Source organism: Perna viridis, chromosome 8, assembly GCF_037379345.1.
Source record: "Perna viridis isolate PV_CMFRI_1.1 ecotype Kerala chromosome 8, ASM3737934v1, whole genome shotgun sequence".
NCBI lineage: Eukaryota > Metazoa > Mollusca > Bivalvia > Mytilida > Mytilidae > Perna > Perna viridis.
The window spans coordinates 48,473,211-48,494,279 of NC_142452.1; the positions used below are offsets into that span (position 1 = coordinate 48,473,211).

At 32.5% G+C, this 21,069-nt stretch overlaps 2 protein-coding genes across 3 annotated transcripts in view; both read left to right on the forward strand.

Annotated features, from left to right (window-relative positions):
* LOC148610802 (uncharacterized) overlaps nt 1-21,069 on the forward strand; it is a 126,084-nt gene that overhangs the window by 48,920 nt on the left and 56,095 nt on the right. The window lies entirely within an intron of this gene.
* On the forward strand, nt 2,017-5,576 carry LOC148610803 (uncharacterized). The gene is made up of 2 exons (XM_088596183.1): nt 2,017-2,475; nt 4,713-5,576. Exons 1-2 carry the CDS (start codon nt 2,448-2,450, stop codon nt 5,009-5,011), a joined length of 327 nt encoding a protein of 108 aa, XP_088452309.1. The 5' UTR covers nt 2,017-2,447; the 3' UTR covers nt 5,012-5,576.

Sequence of the window (21,069 nt, forward strand, 5' to 3'; positions counted from 1 at the left end):
AGCTATCTTCAGTAGTAATATCTACTGCAAACTCGGAAGCTGCTGAAATGGTTTTATTGTTTTTTTAAATTTGAGAATGGATTGTTATCGTAAATATTCGGGCTTATTGATAATTTGGAACACACATACACAAATTTATATATATCGATAAACCGGATATTTCATTGAATTAACCAAGTTATTTAATAGGACTTGGTTTCGTTTTGCTTTACATAGTATTATGTGTAACGTGTATTTTCTTAAGAAAAATACTTGAGTTGTGTGTTTTTTTATAATTAGATTTATTAAATGCTTTTGAAATATTCAGTTGCTAACCAATTTTAAGTATAATGTTCATGCCATTTTGCTTGCACGGAATACTCTTAGTGACATATTAATCATGAAAAGAAAGTAACAGTATACTATCTTTGTTGGAAAAATAAGTATGTCTTCTGATAGTCGACTCAATCAACTAGTTGTTTTTATTATTATTTTCTTCCTCTCTACTTTGGTGTTAAACCTGAGAAAAAATAAGTACTTAAAAACTATGTTGAAAATGTGACGAAAATTCTTGAAAAATATTAACACTAGAACATGAATATGAAGATGGATGGACTGGGAAATGGGATAATTGATGAATCTATTAACATGTACCCTTACGAAAGAGTTTACAAAATCTATATCTTTAAAAAGTTTTCCATTGCTTAATTTAATTAACTACATATAAAAAAGCTAAAGTAGAAATAACTCAACTGCACCTTTTCATTTTAATTTGATAGGGACAATATGAAAATCCACATCAACATTTTATAACAGTATAAGTGAAAGAGCCTACTTCATTTCTTTATAAATGAATATTGTGATTGTTTTGACAATTAGTATAAATTATTTCACAGATTTAACAGTTTTATAAGTTCAAGGTTTAAGAATTATTATTAACAAGTTATGAAAGTACGTGTTGGAAATTCTATAAAAAAAAATCTTGGAAACTTTTTTTCACTGTTATGAATACCCACAACAGAAGTTAAATTTGAATATTTAAAGACTGGTTAACGAGGCTGATTTATTCTGTGTTGTTGCTGTTTGATTCGTGAAGTATAATTACAAAATAACCGAACTGATCAAATCTATGCAGTTATCAAAAAGTCCGTATAACAAATGGCAATATCGTGTTAAATCCCGAACTGTTGTTAATCACAACAATGGTCTTGACTTGGTACAGGTATTTAGGAAAAGAATGGTGGGTTAATCTAGATTGTATAGCGCGCAAAACCTCTCCTTTACTTAGTATTTCCTTGGTATGTCTGGAAGAGCAAATAATTCCATCAAAATAATACAATGCGAATTCGGATTAATTATCTTTTTTCCTTCTCTGAAAACTTGAATGAAAAATGAATGGCAGTTTTAGACACTTCTGGTTTTTTTTCTTTGTTGTCATGCAAAATGATCGTATCTTTTTATTTTGTTTTTTTTTTAGTAAGACGTTTATTTGTTTAATTAAATAATGGTATTGACAAGAAGACTTTTTATATATTTGAGGTAAAGAATGTGCAAGTAAATTAAGATATTAAGAAATGACTCTTTTTTTTATCTCCGTCGCTTTAAGAAAGATTATTTGAAAACAATTTGATAAAAGTGTATGAATTTTGATCCACAGTTTTCCTTCTGCCTAGTTCTAGATAGAACTGTTAGGTGCTAGATTTGGATATAGAACTTTCATCGTTTTTGGTTCTAAATCTGCTGGAGAGAAGTTACTCGTTGAAATACCTTTACTGCGTATCGGTATTTGCAATAATAATATAAGTGGTATTTTTTGTATTATTACAGAGATGAACCATGGAGAAGATTTTCTAGGCCCTATCCTGAGGAAACATACCCAGTACTTACCGGCAAATCTGGAAAAAGCTGTTCAGGCTGTTTTATCTGGTTCTTTGTCACAATGCAGGGCGGCAGTCGTATTCAATGTGTCACAGCCAACAATTTCTCGTCACGTGATACGGCGGAAGGAAAAATTCACGTACCTGAATAAATATAGGATATAAATTGTTCTACAGAAATGACGAAATAGACATAGACATAAATTTCATAATGCTATTCAGGTTGTTCCGTCTGTTTCACTGTCTAAATGCAGTCATATTCAGTGCGTTAAGGACAAATAATTTGATACGAAGGGAAAAGAAAAGCAGATACCTTTACAAATATAAGATCTGAATAATACTTTCGTTCGAGTTATATGATATGTGCATAAAAATGACAAAACATATATCTTACAGTTAAAATGTAACAAAAACTATTTACTACGAAGTAAAAAAATATGATCTAAATGTATGAAAGTAACAAAAGAAGCTTTGTAACCATCTAAATAGCTTTATACAGTAAAACCCCTCCCAACTGAACCGGACTGTGTAATTATGCCGGTTTGAACAGGTTTATGGTTTGTCCGGGTTCAAAATGTAATTGAACTGACAATGGGACTTCAAATGTTGTTTGGTGTAGGTAGGTTTTAGGTTAATTCAGGGTTTCGCTGTACTTCTACAAACGTTCATGTTTTATCGAGCATCGCATGCGAGGCTGGTGATAGACGTTCGGTCTGACAGGTCTGCAGAAATGGGTCGATGAAAGTGAATTCAAAGTGAAAGTAGCCTTTAGATTTATTGGAAATTTAAATATGTAATTCAAAAACAAAGATAAAAATAGAGAAAAAATATATTTACACTATCTAGATCCGGTACGCAGAAGTATTTTTTTTTAGAATTGACAACCGTTTACTTATCCCATCTCGCCCCTTTCAGCTACCGACTTTTTTTCAATAATTTAACACATTATGTAAGAAAAATGTATAAGTGCGATGCTCGCTTGTAGGCAGTTGTCCAAGTCATATTATGTCTGTTATTATGTTTAGGGGTGGTAGCCTTTGAAAGTGCTTAATTGTAAGCTGGAAAAAGAATGGTTTTGATAATGCCAAATAATCTAATAATCGAAATGGTATAGTGGTTTTTACCTATGGCACAGGTTGTTGAACGTTATCCACCGGATATTGAAACGTCGGTGGATATTTTGTACATTAACTTGTAAAATAATTTCTTTGTCATGTTTTGTCACAATGTTGAGTTTGTACTACTTGAAACACGTGTACAGGATATCGAACTTTGAAATACTTATAAGTGGTATTTTTGTAATTCATTAACAGTTTTGTCGAGGATATGTAAAGTCGATCTTTTACTTGGATTTCCTAGCGCTGTCCAATGGAAATTGAGACGTCGCTGATAGTTTCTGAACATTTTGAAAACTGATTTAAAAAGTAATTTATTTGTCATATGTCGTTACAATGTAGCTTTTAGAAATCAAATTTTGTAAAGAATATTTAAGGTAGATTTTTACTTGGGATTTGTAATGTTTCGTCCTTTTGTTGATTTGTGTTTTTGTTGTAAATAAAGAAATGCTTGGAAAACGGTATTTAGAATAAAATATTTCAGTAAACGCATGGCTTTTTTTAGTGATAACAGAATTTTCAAACTCAAAATCATCAATCGGAGATGAAACAATTGACTGTCGGAAATATTTAACGCATGTGCAGTGTTATTTTTAAGTTTTTTAATGGTGATTATTACAAATATATATGACTAGATTCTATTTGGAGGCGTCAGTCTAAATTTAATGGTGGCAACTATACGTATTGTATAAAGTTGCACATTGTCAACTTCGTTCAAGTACGATACTTGTATGGTGAAAACTTTCCACCCCATGGTATACAGGGGCTTTGATTGGGGATTTGTATTGGTGGAATGAGATTTGCAGTTAAAAGTATATATACACATGAAACTATCTACAATTTCATTAAAAACAAGTGTATATATGATGTATCTAACAATGTGAAATTGTATTTATATAATGTAATTGTAATAGCAATGGAGGTTCTCTGTGGGGTAAAGTGGGAAGTTTGTAACATTCAAAAGCTGTTGTTTTCATTATTTTTAAAGCATTTTTTCGACTGCAGTAATGTTTCTTAGGAGTGATTAATTTAACCAAAGCAATTGTAAGCGTAAAATCATTATGACGTTTATGACGTTTCATAGAAAAAGCATTGTGACGACGTTTTTACTTACGATCAATTTTACAACAGTCCTTTTTACATATTTACGGAATGTAAGCCATTTTAGCAAGTTTTTCCAAGGGACATAACCCTCCAATATACGACAACCTGGTTGATGCTCTCATTGGGGAAAGGAAGAGCAGTAAACATTTTTTGTTTGAAACTATTTTTACCTTGGTAAGTAGCTAAATGGTTTGAAATAAGCTGCCAAGTACTTACCACAGCACCAATGACTCAAATATTTGTATTTCAAGTAAACTGCTGTCTATTGATCCAACTGGGGAGTAAACCAGTCTGTTGGGTTGGGGAGTTACTTCCCTTTGCTCAATTAAGTCGGGAATAAGGAAAGGAACTATTACAGTTGTTTAACTGACTACTAAAAGTGAAGTGTTGAAATAGCTTTGACGTGGATCTTATATTCACTGTCATTGCATACTGATAGGTTGGTTCCTAAATGTTTTCTTGTCATGTAGACAAATATTTGATGATAACTTATTTTTTTTTTAAATAATTGTTTTATACGGGTCATTAACGAAAATGTTTAAAGATATAGAATAAAGATATTTTATTTTGTACCAGTAAATAACGTAGAGGAAAATTCCTGATCTAATTTTATTACCATTCAACTATACTTTTTCAGCGTTTCCTGCTCTAGTGCCAACCGATGTGATGTCTCCGTTTGGTCAAAGTTCAGGACGACCTCGTGGTCAACACGGAAAGCATCCGATTCTACGTGCAATGCACAGACGGTCATCTTCGTACACTAAGGAAAATTTACAGAAAGCATTACATGCCGTACTATCTGGACAAATGACTCAGTTCCACGCAGCAAAAGTATTTGCAGTCTCTCAACCAACAATATCAAGAAAAGTGAATCAACTTCGGGAGTTAGCAAAGTCCAAAAACCCGGAGGATCGAGATAAAATAGATAATGTTTAAATAAAAAAAGACCATTAATATTTCATGATTATTGTGTCAGACATCTGATTCTTAGCATTAGAAGTGTGATTTGAATCCTGGTGTAGTTAATTAGCACTGACATTTTATTTCATACCATGCAAGTTTCTGGCATGAACGTTTCATTTCTAAAAGAAAGTTTATAACGATACGACTTAAACAAAAAGATATTCCTTGTGGCCTTTTCCAATTACTGCATAAATGACATTATAAATTGACCTTTGACCATTTTTTATCTGTTTTCCCATTCTGTTTTTGAGAAGATTATAAAATGTCTATCCCTTTTTTAAAAATCTTAACTTTTTATTAAATCTAAAGTTGTTTGCAAAACGAAGAAATGAATAAGTTAAAATTTTAGAATCTTCTCATGAATCTCAATATATATAATGATAACCTTTAGTTATAGTTAGACAGAAGACATGAAACACTGGCCAAGTATTTCATTGTTCTGTCGCAAATAATGACGAATTAATACTAGACATTTGTAAATTTGTGTATGTTTGTAGTTTTGAGTAAGTATTTCATTAATAAATACTTGGTTTGGTTATTTTTTAGTTTCTAGCTTAGAGTTCCGAAATGGATTAAATTGTACTTAAAACTGAATGGCGAATGACGCTTCCTATCTTGTAAAATCAGACATGTTTATTTAAACCATTTCATGTCCAGATTGTTTGATAAAGTGGTGTCTCTGTTTGCTATATACATAGGCATGGTTATTATTTACGTTCAATATTTTATCCTCAATGTTATTGTTATTCCATAGTTCTTGCCGTCTGATTGTTTTTATATATCATGCTACCGCTGTGATGCTGTAAAATATCGGCAATTTCATATGACCCCATAACGTCAAATCGACTGTTTGGTCGCCGATAAATACAAAAAAAAAACATATCGACAGAACATTACATCTCACACTATGATTTTTGTTGTCTCGACTTTTAAAACATACTTGCATAAGTTGTACCAGAAAAGTTCGGAACAACTTAACTATAATGTTTTCATGCTCCGATCAATTCACTGATGGTGAATTTGCTGATGAACGTTAGTAGTAGTCACTCATTTTTTAATAGTAATATTTTTATACTAACGGCTTTTTATTGGCCTACATATAATGTGATTTTTAAAACGCCAAAAAAGATTGTCTCTTATCTAGTCATTATTGAAAACAAATAACTTGTTCTGCGTCGTCCGTGTGCCTCAAATAATGCACATTCATTTACATTTTTATGGAACTCTTAAAGGAAGGATCTTGAAGATATTTTACTTCTTTAGAAGAGGTTGTTTAACTGATGTACGAAAACGAAAAATCCTTTGATAACATAATCCCGGGAAAACTTAAATTACAATCCACGAAGTACAAAAATCGACGTTGACTTATTGCAATATAAAGTTTAAAGTTGGGTCTTCAAATTGAATAGACAGTGTAAGAGGACATATTGTTGTGTGATTCGTGATTTGAAGATCTCGAATTTTTGGAAAACATCAATTGACGTTTGAAAAAATGTATAAGAACCATATGATTATGCCAGTTCTATTTAAAAAACAATGATTGGTAAAAGTTACTGTTCCGATTTGACTGTTTGTGTTTCCGTTTGTTTGATTTGACTGTTTGTGTTTCCGTTTGTTTGATTTGTAGTTGTTTTTGCGTTGTCCGTTTACTTTAATAGTCTTTGATTCTGTTGGCCGTCTTTTATGGTTTTGTTTTTGTATTTGTCTTTTTACATAGTTTCAAAGCAAGGAATAACATTTTTATAAAGAACTTTTATGGTATAGTTTCACTTTATTCAGCATGTATTGATTGAACTTTCTACTCAGTACATGCATAATATGAAATACTTGAGTAATGTTTTGTTTAAAACGCATGGAAGGATATTTGATAACATTTGTGATATATCTTAAAAAGCTTTGATAAATTTAATCAAACTTTAAAATAAGCATTTTTGTGTATCCTTTGCGGGGTATGAAATAGAATGGTTAGGTGTATCGTTGGCTGAAAATTGTTCTGTTCTATATCACAGTTAACCTGCCAAAACCTAGCTTTCACTGAGGCTTTTTTTTTAAATTTTTTGATAGCATAATTTTTTGGGCTTTCCTGAGGATTTCCAATTAAACATTTTTCGTTCATGGAATATGCATGAATCACTTTTCGAATATTTTCGCACTATTCTTAGGGAAACATTATTTAAAGTGTATATCTTTTAAAAAGTTAATCCATTTGTATTTTTACGTGATGTTTATCAAATGTCAATTGAAACTCATCGTCTTGGTTTAATGATGACGTTTTTTTTTTATTTTATTTTTATGTTGTAACCTTGATGTTGTGTTTTATGTCTTTGTGTTTCTTACTTTTCAGTGATGAACAGGTTTTATTACCCCGACGAAAAGGATAGAAATGAAAAATGTACCGATTGTAATCGAGCGTTTGCCTCAAAATCGGGTTTGTACAAGCACCGGAAGTTGTTCCATAGCAACGCACAACTGTTCACCTGTGACATATGTGGAAAGAAATTTGGATTCTTGAGTTACCTGCAAGCTCATATGTACAGCCATTCAGAAAACAGGCCATACCAGTGTAAAGCATGCGACAAGAAGTATAAATCTGCAGAAACTTTTAACCGACATAGATGTGTTGATACTAAAACTGACGACTAAATCATGTCGTCATGTGTTGATACTAATCGATGGTTGAATCTATATTATGAAAAGCTTGTGTTAGCAACAAAAATCGACGCTTAAATTATATCGCCATAACAGTGGCATATAATGACCAAGCTCGACGACAAATCTTGCGACATCGCACTTGCTTTGTAACCAAAAACATATATTACGTTACAAATATACATGTATGGTAAAATGATCTTGTTTAGCAATGGACAAAAATTGTTCAAGAAAAGCAGCTTCATTTGAATAGAAAAATAGAAAGTACAAAAATGTTATTGCTTCAAGATTACCATACGTATTTAGGAGAAAAGCGAAGATAATTGCCAAAATATGACTTGTTTCTTGTTTTTATGATATCCATTTTCCTTGATTTGTTCAAATTAGGCTTTTGTCATGTGTCTTATATTTCTCTGATCAGTTGTGTTAAAATGCCCAATAAAAGATTTTGTAGATATCAGTATGAAATATATTTTAATTATGTATTTTTATATGTATATATGTAAATAAGCATAGCATGATGCAACAAAAACCAGGGAAGATGAATCAGGTGTGTTTTGCTAGGTAAGCAAGTAGTCATGGGAACCAAGATTCTAGCGGAAATAAAATAAACGCAATCCAGGAACAAAGACCTGACAGGGGAAACAGACACACTAAACAAAGAACATGAAATAACCAAAATAATGCGTACATAGAAGCAAAAGAAAATAAGCAACTTGGACTCCACAAAAAACTGGGAGCATGGACCAGGTGCGCCGGTATGATACGCAAAGAAATCAGCACATAACTATTAGCACAAATGCCGACATATTACCTATAATAAGTAGAAAAAATAAGTTACTCTAAAGAGTCCCTTAAAACTTGTGAACGGCTAGGGTTGAGCGGTGTGTCGTTGTAAATCTGCATCTAAACAGTATTGATGAGTTGAAAAAATCCATTGTTACGACTAGGAACACATGTACAAATCATAGACCTTTATTGCTTAGGTTGGTTAAAATGTATTCATTAAAATATTGAAATATGACGAGAATGGATATGATGAATTTGTCAAGGAGACAACAACCCTACAGGAATGAAAAATGACAGCTCAAAGGGACTCATGGGTCTCCAATGAATGACAAGGAAACCCCCACACCACTTGACAGGAGTCCATTAGAGTCCATTAGAGATATTACATTTCAAATCGAATTTTCCAATGAAAAAATAATAATAGCGGATGGGCGGCCAGAAAAAAAAACTTGTTTGTGCTGTAATATTAACACTTTTTGACTGAATATTTTCATATTCAGATATGATGTTTTCTTAAACACCTGGAAAGTCTTAAATATTTTCATATTTTTGCTACTATCGTTTTTTATATGGCACTTATCCAATCCTTGTCGGATTGAAAACGTGCCATCCGATCGTAAGTACGGAATCGTATTGACAATCACCAGAAATGTGTCCATAAAAGTCCGTATTCAATGATACAGATATAATGATGATGTATTGTCCATCAACAACCTTTCTTTTGGCAATGGTTAGCGTCAATATAGCCACCGGAGCTCGAGTTAAAGGAGACTACAGAAACAGCTTGTTCTGCATCTTCTTTTGGTCTACATCTCGAATTTGACAACACTGGTAATCTTAGCACTAAGATTTATGATAAAAGAGATTGATTCACTACGCTACTGTGAATTCCATGAACGCCATTAATATCTACGTAACAGACTCCTGAATCAGGGGTATGTGGAAAAGTGTCTTAAAGGTCTCTTGCCAATTTTTTTTTATAGATACCAGTCTTTGGTTGAAAAATACACAGTTTCTTCTAAAACAATGAGTAATAATTGTTTTTGTAAAGTGTTCTTTGTGCTGATGTGACCGCTGATTTACCGATTATAACAAAAGCATACAAATGTTTTAATCACCACTGGTATATTTACGCCGCAATTCAAGAGGGAGGTTTTGCGTGCTGTAAAACCTAGATTTAGCCCTCCATTTTGTTTGAAATGGTAGTACCAAGTCAGGACCATTGCGGTACCAGCTGCTCCGGTGGTGTAATCATATTTTGCCAGATTTATTTTGGACTTGACTTGATTACAAACGGATTTGTGTACGGTAATTTGTTTGCTACCCTTATCGTTAAATTGAATCTTTTTTTTATGGCGAGAAATGTAATGTGAAAATTCGGTTTACTGTCGTTTTGGTTTCCATTGTTATGTTCTAAAACCAGTTTCATCTAGATATTTTGTTGATTGTGATAGGGAATTGTAAGAATACTCCAGTACTGATTTTATGAAGTGGTGAAACATGTTCAATTAAACCAAAATTATGAGGAAAGAAGTTTCATATGCGAATATTCATTTTGTAAATAATCGAAAATCCGTTAATTCGCGAAATATTGAATAACAATGTTATTGTACGGCATTGTAGCTTTCAAATGTTTATTGAAATTATTTTAGGTATTTGAAAAACTGTAAAGTTGTTTCCCGATTAAAAGTGGTATCACAACATGTCATTTTTCTAGTTCCCTGGCCGATCTTATTGTATATAGTGTTGACTATGTTACAACGTTAAATAAAGTGTTTTTACCTTTCCGAAAGGGCAGGAAAAGTGGGTATTTTATTCAGAGAATAAATGACCATGGCTTAGTGTCAACTTATTCTCGTACTTCTGCAAGATTCGATGATCATACAATTTTTTTTACACAAAGGAGAACAAATAAAAAAAAAGAAACCTGATCTCAAGTCGAAATTGTGATTTTGTATTTTGTGTTAATTGTATCTGTTGAACTGTCTCATAATGGAGTTGTTTTTTGTACAGAAGTGTTAATGTTTGGTACTTTGGCAAAACTAAAAAGCCGTATAGTGCAAATCCTATGATCTATTTGATATGTCAATCTAATTTGCTTATTTGAGTTGACTCATACGCATTTTTCGCCTGATTATTGTCATCTTCCCGACATATTTGTTCATTTAAAATTGTGAATCAAATCTGTATCAGTAGATTTGACATCGATAATTATTGATAATTTAGTTCGCGTAATATAATTGAAACATTTGTTAGAACTTGTTTGTTTGTTTGTTTGTTTTTTCTGTAATTAATTCAGTTTTTAAAATGTGAAATGTAGATCTGAAAAAAAATGCTGGTTTAGGTTTGTATTTACATATTAGTTTTTGTGGTTGCTAACTGTCGTGATTTCTGTCAAGTGAACATCGAGTTGTCGTGAATTCTGTCAAGTAGACATATTTGCAGGAATTAACTTTGGCGGTTACCATGTTTGCGATTTTCTGTCCACTGTGCAAATAGCAAATATTGGAGCACCGCGAAAATAAAAACGTTTACGTTGTCAACATATGATATCAATGTGAGTTACAAGAATTATTGTGAAAGAAGATTGATAAGTTGTCTTCAAATGGATGCTATATCGAAAACAACTTCACTCTTTACATTTTCTTTTTAAAGCTAACATTGTTAATGATGCCAGTGGAAGACAGATTCAGTCAGAACAATTATTTCTTGGAGGAGAACGAAGAAAAAGTTTTGACCTTCTAAAAGCACCTCTGTATGATTTTGGATCGTTTGATGAAGGTTTCATTCCAAAAGATTTGCCAACATCGCCACAAAGTTCTAGACCAAAGGCAAGTTTTACAATTTGAATTCAAAAAAAAATTCTGATAATAACGTTATATTATTACCGTACTTTAGTCCTCTTTCAGTAAAATTCAATAAGACCAATTTTACTGTAAGAAGATATGCCGTCGTTTTAATTTTTTTTAAATTTTCCTATCACTTGATCAATAACCAAGGTCATGAACTTTTAACCATGCCGCTTTTAACTTGACTATTTTTACCAATGAAGTAAACCTGTCTGAAAAAGGCGTGTGTATTGGAATAAATTAATATGAATTTATCATAGTTTTTGCCAAACATATTAAATTATAAGGAATGTATGTAATGAATTCAAATATCAGTCACATTCCTTAACTAATTGTACAAGTACTTGGCACTTAAACTCAGTTTTATCTTTTGTACAACAAGGCTAAATTGAATTGGTGGCATTAAATCAAATTGTATCAAAGGAAACCTTATAGAAATCTCCTATATGTTATGTGTAAATGTGGATATTAGGAATTGTATTCACTCTTAAATTAATTTTCACGTCTACACTCATGTCGCCTTTCATGACTTCAAATTTTTATTTTGCTCTGAATTATGCCAGAGTTCAGACGATTCACGAAACTAAATGAAAATATAGCACTCTCTTCAATAGCCTTCCACAAACGTAGCTACGTTTTCTAAATATAACACGTCTTTATTAGCGGCCACAAACGTAGCTACGTTTTCTAAATATAACACTGTCTTCAATAGCGTCTACAAACGTAGCTACGTTTTCTAAAACCTTCCTTACTACGTTTTATCTTTTTAGACGAAGCAGTATAGGTGTTCACTGTGTGACAAAGGTTACGTTTACAACAAGGACTTAAAGGCTCATATTTCTGCAGTTCATACCGCGGAAAGATTCGAGTGTTTGCACTGTGATAAAGTTTTTAACAGACGGAATTCATTGAGAAGCCATGTTGATGGATTGCACGAGGGAAAGCATTATTATTGTAATGTCTGCCATGTATCATTTAAATACCAGTTCCAGTTCAATTCTCACATGCAGGAGCACATGTCTTGATGCAACATATATATGAAGTTTAAATATGTTTCACTTTGTACGTTTATTCAGATATTATACCAATTAAAGTAAAATGAAATGCTGTTAAGTTACTTTTATTAGTGGATGGTAAATCAAGAGAACCAGGATTCTATAAGTAATAAAAAGGATAACGAAAAAGAAAATAGTCAAATATAACAAAGAACATAAAATAACCAAGATAAAACTCACAAAGAAATGATAGTAGATGAGCAACCTGAAATAAATAACACCTCGGACCATGCACAAATGACTCTATCATAGAGAATCTTATTTTAAGTGCAACTTTTACATTTTGATGAAAGTTTTAAATCTTTGTTTGACTGCACCACAAAAACCATGAAAAATTGGTGACTTTTCGAAAATAATAGCAGCTGAAGCATTATTAACTACGACCTTTAAGATAGATTTCTGCCCTTACATCCTGTGTTATCTTCTGTGGGCGTTACCTTGGTTTGAGACAGTACAGCCCATTTTCTTGACGTCAACGGTAGTAGTGTTCAGTATAAGCTTCTGGATCCCTCAAGTTCTACTGGTCCTTTCATTTGGAATGAAGCCAGGCTATATCCAGATAAAAAAATAGGGCAAAGTCTGGATGTTCGAGGCTTAAACCCTTTGCTTGGTTTCTTTTCTCATACAACTTCGTACTACTGCTCTCTTTCATTGGTGGCATCATGTTCACAAGAGTACATTTTGATTTTTTGATACAATATATTTTGTGTTTTATATGATTCTTTATACGACGTTACTTTTACGTATTTGTTTGTGTGTGTATAACATTACCAACAACAAAATAGAAAGAATTATAAATTACGTGTTTTTGATATTTCTGATGACGTTCGACATGTGTGCCCCAGGAGGTGGAATGGGGTACCCCTGGCGTGTTACATGCTGGGGTTGTCAGGCTATAATACGGAAAACCTGACTGTAAACCATAGTGGTGCACCGTGTTTGGAAAGATGCCACGTTTCTCCATGTTAAAGAACCCTGCTCTGGTATACGAGGATGCTAAATTCCCTTTTATCCTGTGGCAATAAGAATTTATCGACCCTATTATCCTTGTGTCCCATCCCTTTTATCATTTCATTATCATCATTTCATGTTCATTTTATCATCCTTTTCATGTTCATTGCCTGAATATAGCTGAAATATTGCTGCTCGGGCGTTAAACCCCAACAACCAATCAATCAAATATTCTACTTGTTTCGTCTGAAAGCACTCATATGATATTGTTACAGGAATCCGGTGGTGGGGGTTCATGTAGATATTTATAAAAAATAAAAAGTTGTGTTGTTGGTTTTCTGTGATGTCTTGTAAGCCTTTGTTATATAATACAAATATTTAAAATTTCAAAGTTCACTGAATAATTTGGATTTTTTTTTTGTAATACAAGTGTTTGCTTAGTCATATTAAAGAAACGTCCTTCACAGCTCTTTTCAATAAAGTTAACTTTCGAACTGGGAACAGTTGATTCATAAAGTAATTGTCATCTTTGCAGAAGATAGCAATTTAGTGCTGTCGAAATGTTAAAACTAACTTTTATGGTTAAATTTCAGGGATTTTTCTTCTTCTTAACTTATGGTAACATAGTTGAGTCCATGCGCCGACTTGTTCATTTACTTTTGTTTCTTTGTACATGTTTTTTTTCGTGGTTTATTGACTGTGTCTGTTTTCCTAGTGTTGTCCGTGGATTGTTTTGATTTTCTCTAGAATATTGTTTTCTTGATAGCTCTCAGATCATACTAAACATTTTACTAGTATAAGGAAGGCAATGTCCTTAAGTGCGACCGAAGTCAGAAGCATGAAGTATGAGGTTCCCTTTTCAACTATTTAGACTTCATGCCATTTATATTTTTGCCAAATTTATTGAGGGTTTTTCATCAGTTATTAGTGAGAGACAGCAAAGGACATGACAAATATGTCAAAGAAATATCGGAAGAACTGTTTCGGGTTCCGCCTATATTGCAGGGTTTTTTTCACGATGCTTCCAATCGGGAGTAGTTTTTTTTTTTAAGAAAATGTCAGAGTAATTCCGTATTAATTACATAGACATGAAAAACAGACACACACAACAAATCCATCTGCACCATGAGAACCGATTTTTCCTTTTCTCTTTCAATTACCCAGGATATGACATTCTATTAGCAACTCTGTAAGTCTTAATGGAAAAGCCGAGGATGCTTATGCTTCAAGTGCACCTGGTCACAGAAAAGATTTAGCTCCCCATTTTGAATGATGTCCGGTTTTCTCATTTACTTTTGTTTCTTTGTATGTGTTATTTTGGTTTTTTATATTGTGTGTTTCTGGTTTCCCCGTCTAGTCTTTGCTCTTAGAATGTATTCCTTTGAACCTGCTCAAATCTTGGCCTCCCTTCCCTTCATTACTCTTAAGTATATTACATTATGTTATTATGTCACGTGTAGCCGACAATAGTTAATTTGAAATCAAGACAAATTGAAAATATAGAAAAGTCTTAAACGTTTAAATTATGACGGCAAGGATTATATTGAATATGAAAAATAACTATGTAGTGGCCCTGATACTGAACTGTTTTCCTGTGTGATGGTTAGTACTCTTTCCTTAATCGTTATCTGATAAGTTTTCTTGGGATTTTTTATGACATACTTTGTTAAAGACTAGCTAATTCAGCATTTCGTTTACACTTCTAGGGAACTATGGAGGCTGAATACCGACTTATCGCGGAGGTCGTTTTCTGAAATCATCATTTTTAAAGGATTTAGCTTAGCTTCCCTTTTCGATATTTTTTTATTTAATTTATTTTTTTTAAATCCTCGGTATTTGATTTAAATGCTTCGCATGAAAGGCGAATCCTTGAAACACAGCATACTGAAATTTGCAAAATCTTCAATTTTTTTTTACGAGTCGGAAGGTAGTCAATTAATCGAGTAATATATTGATTTTTGTTGCAATTAATTTAAACTTATTTTAGAATAGAATGAAATAATTATTATTTATTACATTGTTAACAATGTTTGTTTTTTCTTGATTTCATCCACTCTGTGTTTGTGCTGCATTGTCTTATGTCTTATCTGTCCTTTGTCTCAATTCCGTCTAAATATACGACTTTTCTTACAGGTCCCTCACAAGACAACAGCTCAGGTTTACCTGTTATCGACTCACCAAGACTTTCTTACCTGCAAAAAGCCACTGATGCATTAGAATTGAGGATGGAAGTTCAGAGAGGACAAGCTTCTTTGAATACTCAAATATTTCATGATTTACAAATGACAAAGCTGGCTTCAAAAGGGCCAATTTTATGCTTGTTTTGTACAGATACATTCACAACCCAAATGGATATGAATACCCACATTGAAAATGCGCATAGATACAATTGTATCCCGTGTTTAAAAGTATTTTCTACGTCATCTGGTCTTTATTCGCATAAACGCATGTGCCACGGAACCGGAAACAAAAATTTACTCGAATGTAAAATATGTGGTAAAAAGGTGCTTTCAAAGGCCAGGCTAGAAATTCATGAGAGGTCTCACTCTCAAAGCAGGATGTTTCAGTGTTTACAGTGTAATAAATCCTACAAACATAAATATAGCTTGGATACTCATAACTGTGTAGTTGTCATTGAGAGGAACAAAGACTCATAAATAAATTACGAAAATATTTTCATAAATACACCGATATAGACAATTTATATTTTTAATTATTGTTATTTTTACATCTTTATCACGAGGTTTTGCGTTGGTATGTAGAAATATTCGATCATTTATTGAGATGTAGCAAAAGATTTGTCAGTGTACATTGTAATGCTTTTTACCTGTTGGTGACGATATTTTATGTTTTTCTAATTAGATTACAGTCCAGCAAAATGTTGTTTTAATTTTAATGGTATATTGATATTATGGAACTGTATCCAAGGGAAACATAAGTTGGGGAATTCGATTTCAGCATCCAATTGGTTACCTCTTTTCACCGTCTGTTCAGCATTTCAGCTTCCAATTGGTTGCCTCTTTTCACAGTTTTGAAAAGCTGGTCGTTTTCTCTTTTGAATATCAAATCATTGTCTCTGGTAAACTATTTCTTTCTATTCAAGATGGTCTATCTGCCAAAACCTTTCATTGTTTAAAGATAGTTATATGTGCTGCTGAGTGTGATATTCTCGATTTTTATTTTGATATTTTTTTGTATTTGTTGTTTGTTTGGGAAGCGGACGGATATTTTTTCTGTCCTTATCTAGAAGATTTTTATGCAATCTCCCAATGAGAATGATAAACAAAATGTGGAATAATCAAGAGAAACGCACGATGGAAAATGAAAGTTTGTACTGTTCTTGTATTAGAATAGTATAAGTTCTGGTTTTATGGCTTATGGGTAATTTGAAATTGGGAAGTACGTACTATTTCGTATGGGTAAGTTTGATTCTAAGTGGGGCGAACGGGGAAATAGGTTTTAAAAGTATATATCTATTGTAAAACTTTATTAAATTTTGTCAGTAAACAAGTTGATAAAACGAATTTAAAAGTTCCTTCAATAATAAAATGAAGTAATACTTTCAACGAATACGCAAACGTTTGCGTGTAGATTATATTTGAATTCTTTCAGTATAATGTTATGCTATTGATTGCATTCATTATGAAATTGTCATTTTTATATTATCTATATATTTAAATGATTTTCTAGTTAATCAGTTGCTGTTTTTCATAAATTTAAAGACATGCAAAACGTCAAAGTTTTGTAAATGTTAGTATTGATAAGCGGAAAGTGGACACTTTAATTCCAACAACCATGAAATCAAATATGCAAAATATGACTCCGTGGTAAGCTTCTATATAACGAGCCGAATAGTCCTACCAACTAGTAGAGATAATTATAATGCTTATGCATTTGGCATTATATGTGTTATTTATGTCAGAGTATTGAGGAAAGCTGTTTGCAAAGAACTACTTATACATATTATTATACAGGTATATTTTTATTTTTTCCCAAAATTATGCTATATAATAATGTTATCTATGCTTCGAGTGTAAACAGAAATTGTCCGGTGTTTGGGCCTTTTTGTTATCAAAGTTTTCTCGATTTTGATGATAATACATTTTGTTTCAAGATTTTATATCTTTCGTTATATATTCATAGCATAATTTAAGAACCGCCTCGATGGATTGTGGTAGCGAGCTCGACTCGAATGTGAAAGGTTTTTGTTTTAATCACTGACCAAGTATTCGTTATAAATGTTATTCCGCTTAGAACGCATTATCTTAAGGATATAGTGACAACTGCTTGGATCGGAGTCATAGTCAAGTGACAACCTTTGTGTGGGTTTGATCCCTATGAGCTACAACAACGCAAAGTTTGGAAATAGTACAATGTCTCTGAAAGTATTTACTATTTTGTTATACTCTGGTGCATTTTTTACGTTTCACCATATCCGTTCTTTTTTCTATAGTACAAAATATTGTTTGTTCGATTGATCAAACGTCAACTGTTTGACGTATTTGCGACAGTGGTTAAACTTCAATTAATGGAATAAGAAAGTTTGTTTAAGGTACTATTCCGAATCACAACAAAATAACAGCATGGAACAAATTAAGATTCAAACAAAACAAATGCGAAGCAAAAACTACAAAAAAAATACAACTGGAAACAATTCATCAAGTGTATCAAAGGTTATTGAAAAAAAAATTGTTTACACCTTTTGTAAATGCTTTTTATTATCTGTTAGTTACATGATCGACAAAGGGCTTAAGAACAGTTTGGCACTTTTGTGCACCATTATTGTATATTACATGCTCTATCACACATATAGGTGAAGTAAATAACGGTGGCTTCATTCAGAATTGTGTTTTATTTGGAATATTTGTTTGCAGATAGATTTTCTTTCGGATTTCTTTTCTTTGATTTTTTTCTACCAACAAAATAAAATTTAATCCAGTACGAAAATTTCTACTAATATCGAAATAATTTGAAAACGTCAGAAAAACGCATTCAAATGTAAACGAAAAGATTGATGGCAAAAGATTTTACGAAGACATTTTAGTTGACCAATTGACGTTTGAATATGTAATAAAATTATATCTTGTGTAATGTTAACCCGGGTGTTGATATTAGAATTGAAATGATGTCTATACTGTTCAACTAATGATGCGTCTTTTTTTAATAGGCAAAGGAAACTCCCAGTCGAGCATTCCGGATGGTGATGATGTATTTGATTTGATTCAAGTTGATCATGCTTTCCTCCGATGGCAAGGAAAATATCCTTGCAAGTTTTGTAACCGGATGTTTTACTCTGATGGCAACCTTCAACGGCATATTGACAAAATGCATTCATATGGATATGATGGACCGATGAAATGCTCGTATTGTAGTTACGCCTGCTCACATGGTCATGAATTAAACTCACACTTAGAGATTATGCACAAATTTAAGTGTGATACGTGTCAAAAGACATTCTCTAGCTTTTCTGGCCTTAAGAATCACAACCGTACAATGCATGGAGCTGAAGATCTTCTACATAAATGTAGTATATGTGGAAAATGCTTTGAGAATGTCAGCAGGTTGGAGTTACATGAACGTTCCCATTCTGATCACAGACAGTTTAAATGTCAACATTGTGGAAAAGATTACAAGTATAAATGTACACTTCAAAAACACTTGAAAGTATGTGACGGTAGTAACTGACACCGGAAGTTTACAAGTGTACACATACGTATACTTTATATGTAAGTAACATTTTACCTGATTCGTTGTTCTTGGACCTCTTCGACGTTAACCGTTTCAGTGGTGAAAAAATTGTGACCGCCATTCTATCTGTAAATTTATATAAGTTTTTAATGATTATCTGGGTAAATAATGCCAAGCCTGGTGATTTCTTTTCACGTTGTTTTTATGGAAATTATTAAAAATTAACATAAAATTGTATACATATATCCCCGGTGTATCCATCTGCACCGTGAAAACTGTTTTCATTTCCTCTTTCGTTTACCTTTGACTTAGCTTCTTATGAGCAGTTCGTTGGGTGTTTTAGAAAAGCAGAGGATGCTTACCCTACCTGTGCTCCTAGTGTTTAGTGGAGTCCGAGTTTCTCATTTACTTTAGTTATTTCGTGTGTATTATTTTTTTTATTTTATAATTGTTTTTGTGTGTGCCTTGTTTCCATGTCTGGTCTTTGTCCCTGGATTACATTCTTTAATTTCCGCTAGAATCTTTGTTCCCTTGATTACTCTGTCTATAACCTTTTCTATACCGCGGTATGTCATATCATGTGGGTTATACAATGAAAATGATATGAGTATTCCTCATAAAATTCATTCATAATCTGTGGAAGTGTTATCCGTAGTGGAATATATAGATCATCTATTTGCTATGTATATTTGAGTGATTTTTTTTTTCGGATTATTATATATTCGTTTATTTTTTGTAATTCTACTTCTCACTTCTACATGCAGTACTGCCTCCTGATTCAATTAGTATCACTCTGCAAGTATTTTATTGAATTTATTGTCACTGGTGTATAATAAGATTTTTATATGTACCTGTATCCAACAAAGTTTTTTGGCTTGAAAATTAATGCACCATAGTACTTGGAATACCATTATTACTAAAAAAAGGAAACACCAATCCTAAAGAAAATAATGCGAATTTCTGAATGCTGTACAAATGTTTCAATGAGTTACCTCTTATCAGCAGCATTAGAACCAATATTAAGAGAGCGTCAAAATGGAGCTTACGACTTGTGTTTGCTAAACTTTAATGATATGGATTAAGAAGGATTATAGACTATTTTTTTCTACATAATTTATAGATGATTGAATCGGTCCGAAGGGTTTTGATATAAAAAAAAATGTTAAATTAAAAAATATTTGATTAAGTCTGGAAAATCAGTGATAATGATCTGTAAATTCTAGATGATTTTTTACCCGTTATTCAGCGCAAAGTACTTTTCAAATATCACACAAGAAACGCTAATCGATCGAACTCATGTCGTAGCCTTGGAATATTGGAATATTTCTTCAGAGGGTTTTTAGTATGTAACTATGTATATATTGCGTTTTAGCACTAGAAATGTACTAGTAAAGCCCATTTGAGTTGAGGAATATCTCTGATTAATTATATACAATCGTGTGATATTCTGAAATATTATGTGCTTCATTTTATACGTTCTTGACATTTTCTATGCTGTCGTGTATGGTCTTGTTATTCTATCTTCTAAAGTATATCCGCACTGAAATGGAGAAAGTTGTAATTGACATATGTACAAAATATCCTGTAAAATGCATGTTGATACTTAAGGAAGTAGAGACCTATGGTAAGGGACAATCTCTATCAAATCGTTGGAACGTTTTGTATCAGCATTTTACATCAATTTCTTATAAGCATCACAGTAATTTGGACTGATTTCATTCTGTTTCTAATGAAAGCTTGATAGGGTTGGTGAAATTTAATATGATACAAACTTATCACTGATTTCAAGAGTTATTTCCCTTACCCTAGGTCTACTTCGTTAAATAAGACAACGAAATGTCATCCAATATTTGTTCTAAAACAAGCGCCTTCATCGACCCGATGTTGTGAAAATGCAAATTAAGTTGAAATACTATAACTATTTCGCCGTCTAAGAGAGAGACCATTTGAATTTTAATGGGGGTGGCTAGGAAGGATGATGGTGCGATAGTGTGTGGTTAAAGAAATTCAGGATGAGCATTTCCGTAAATTAAAGTATGCAAGTATTAAA

Coding starts and splice junctions, on each gene's coding strand:
- LOC148610803 (XM_088596183.1), top strand. CDS start 2,448: ATGGGACTTCAAATGTTGTTTGGTGTAG. Junction 2,476..4,712: donor TCAAATGTTGTTTGGTGTAG/GTAGGTTTTAGG, acceptor ATACTTTTTCAG/CGTTTCCTGCTCTAGTGCCA.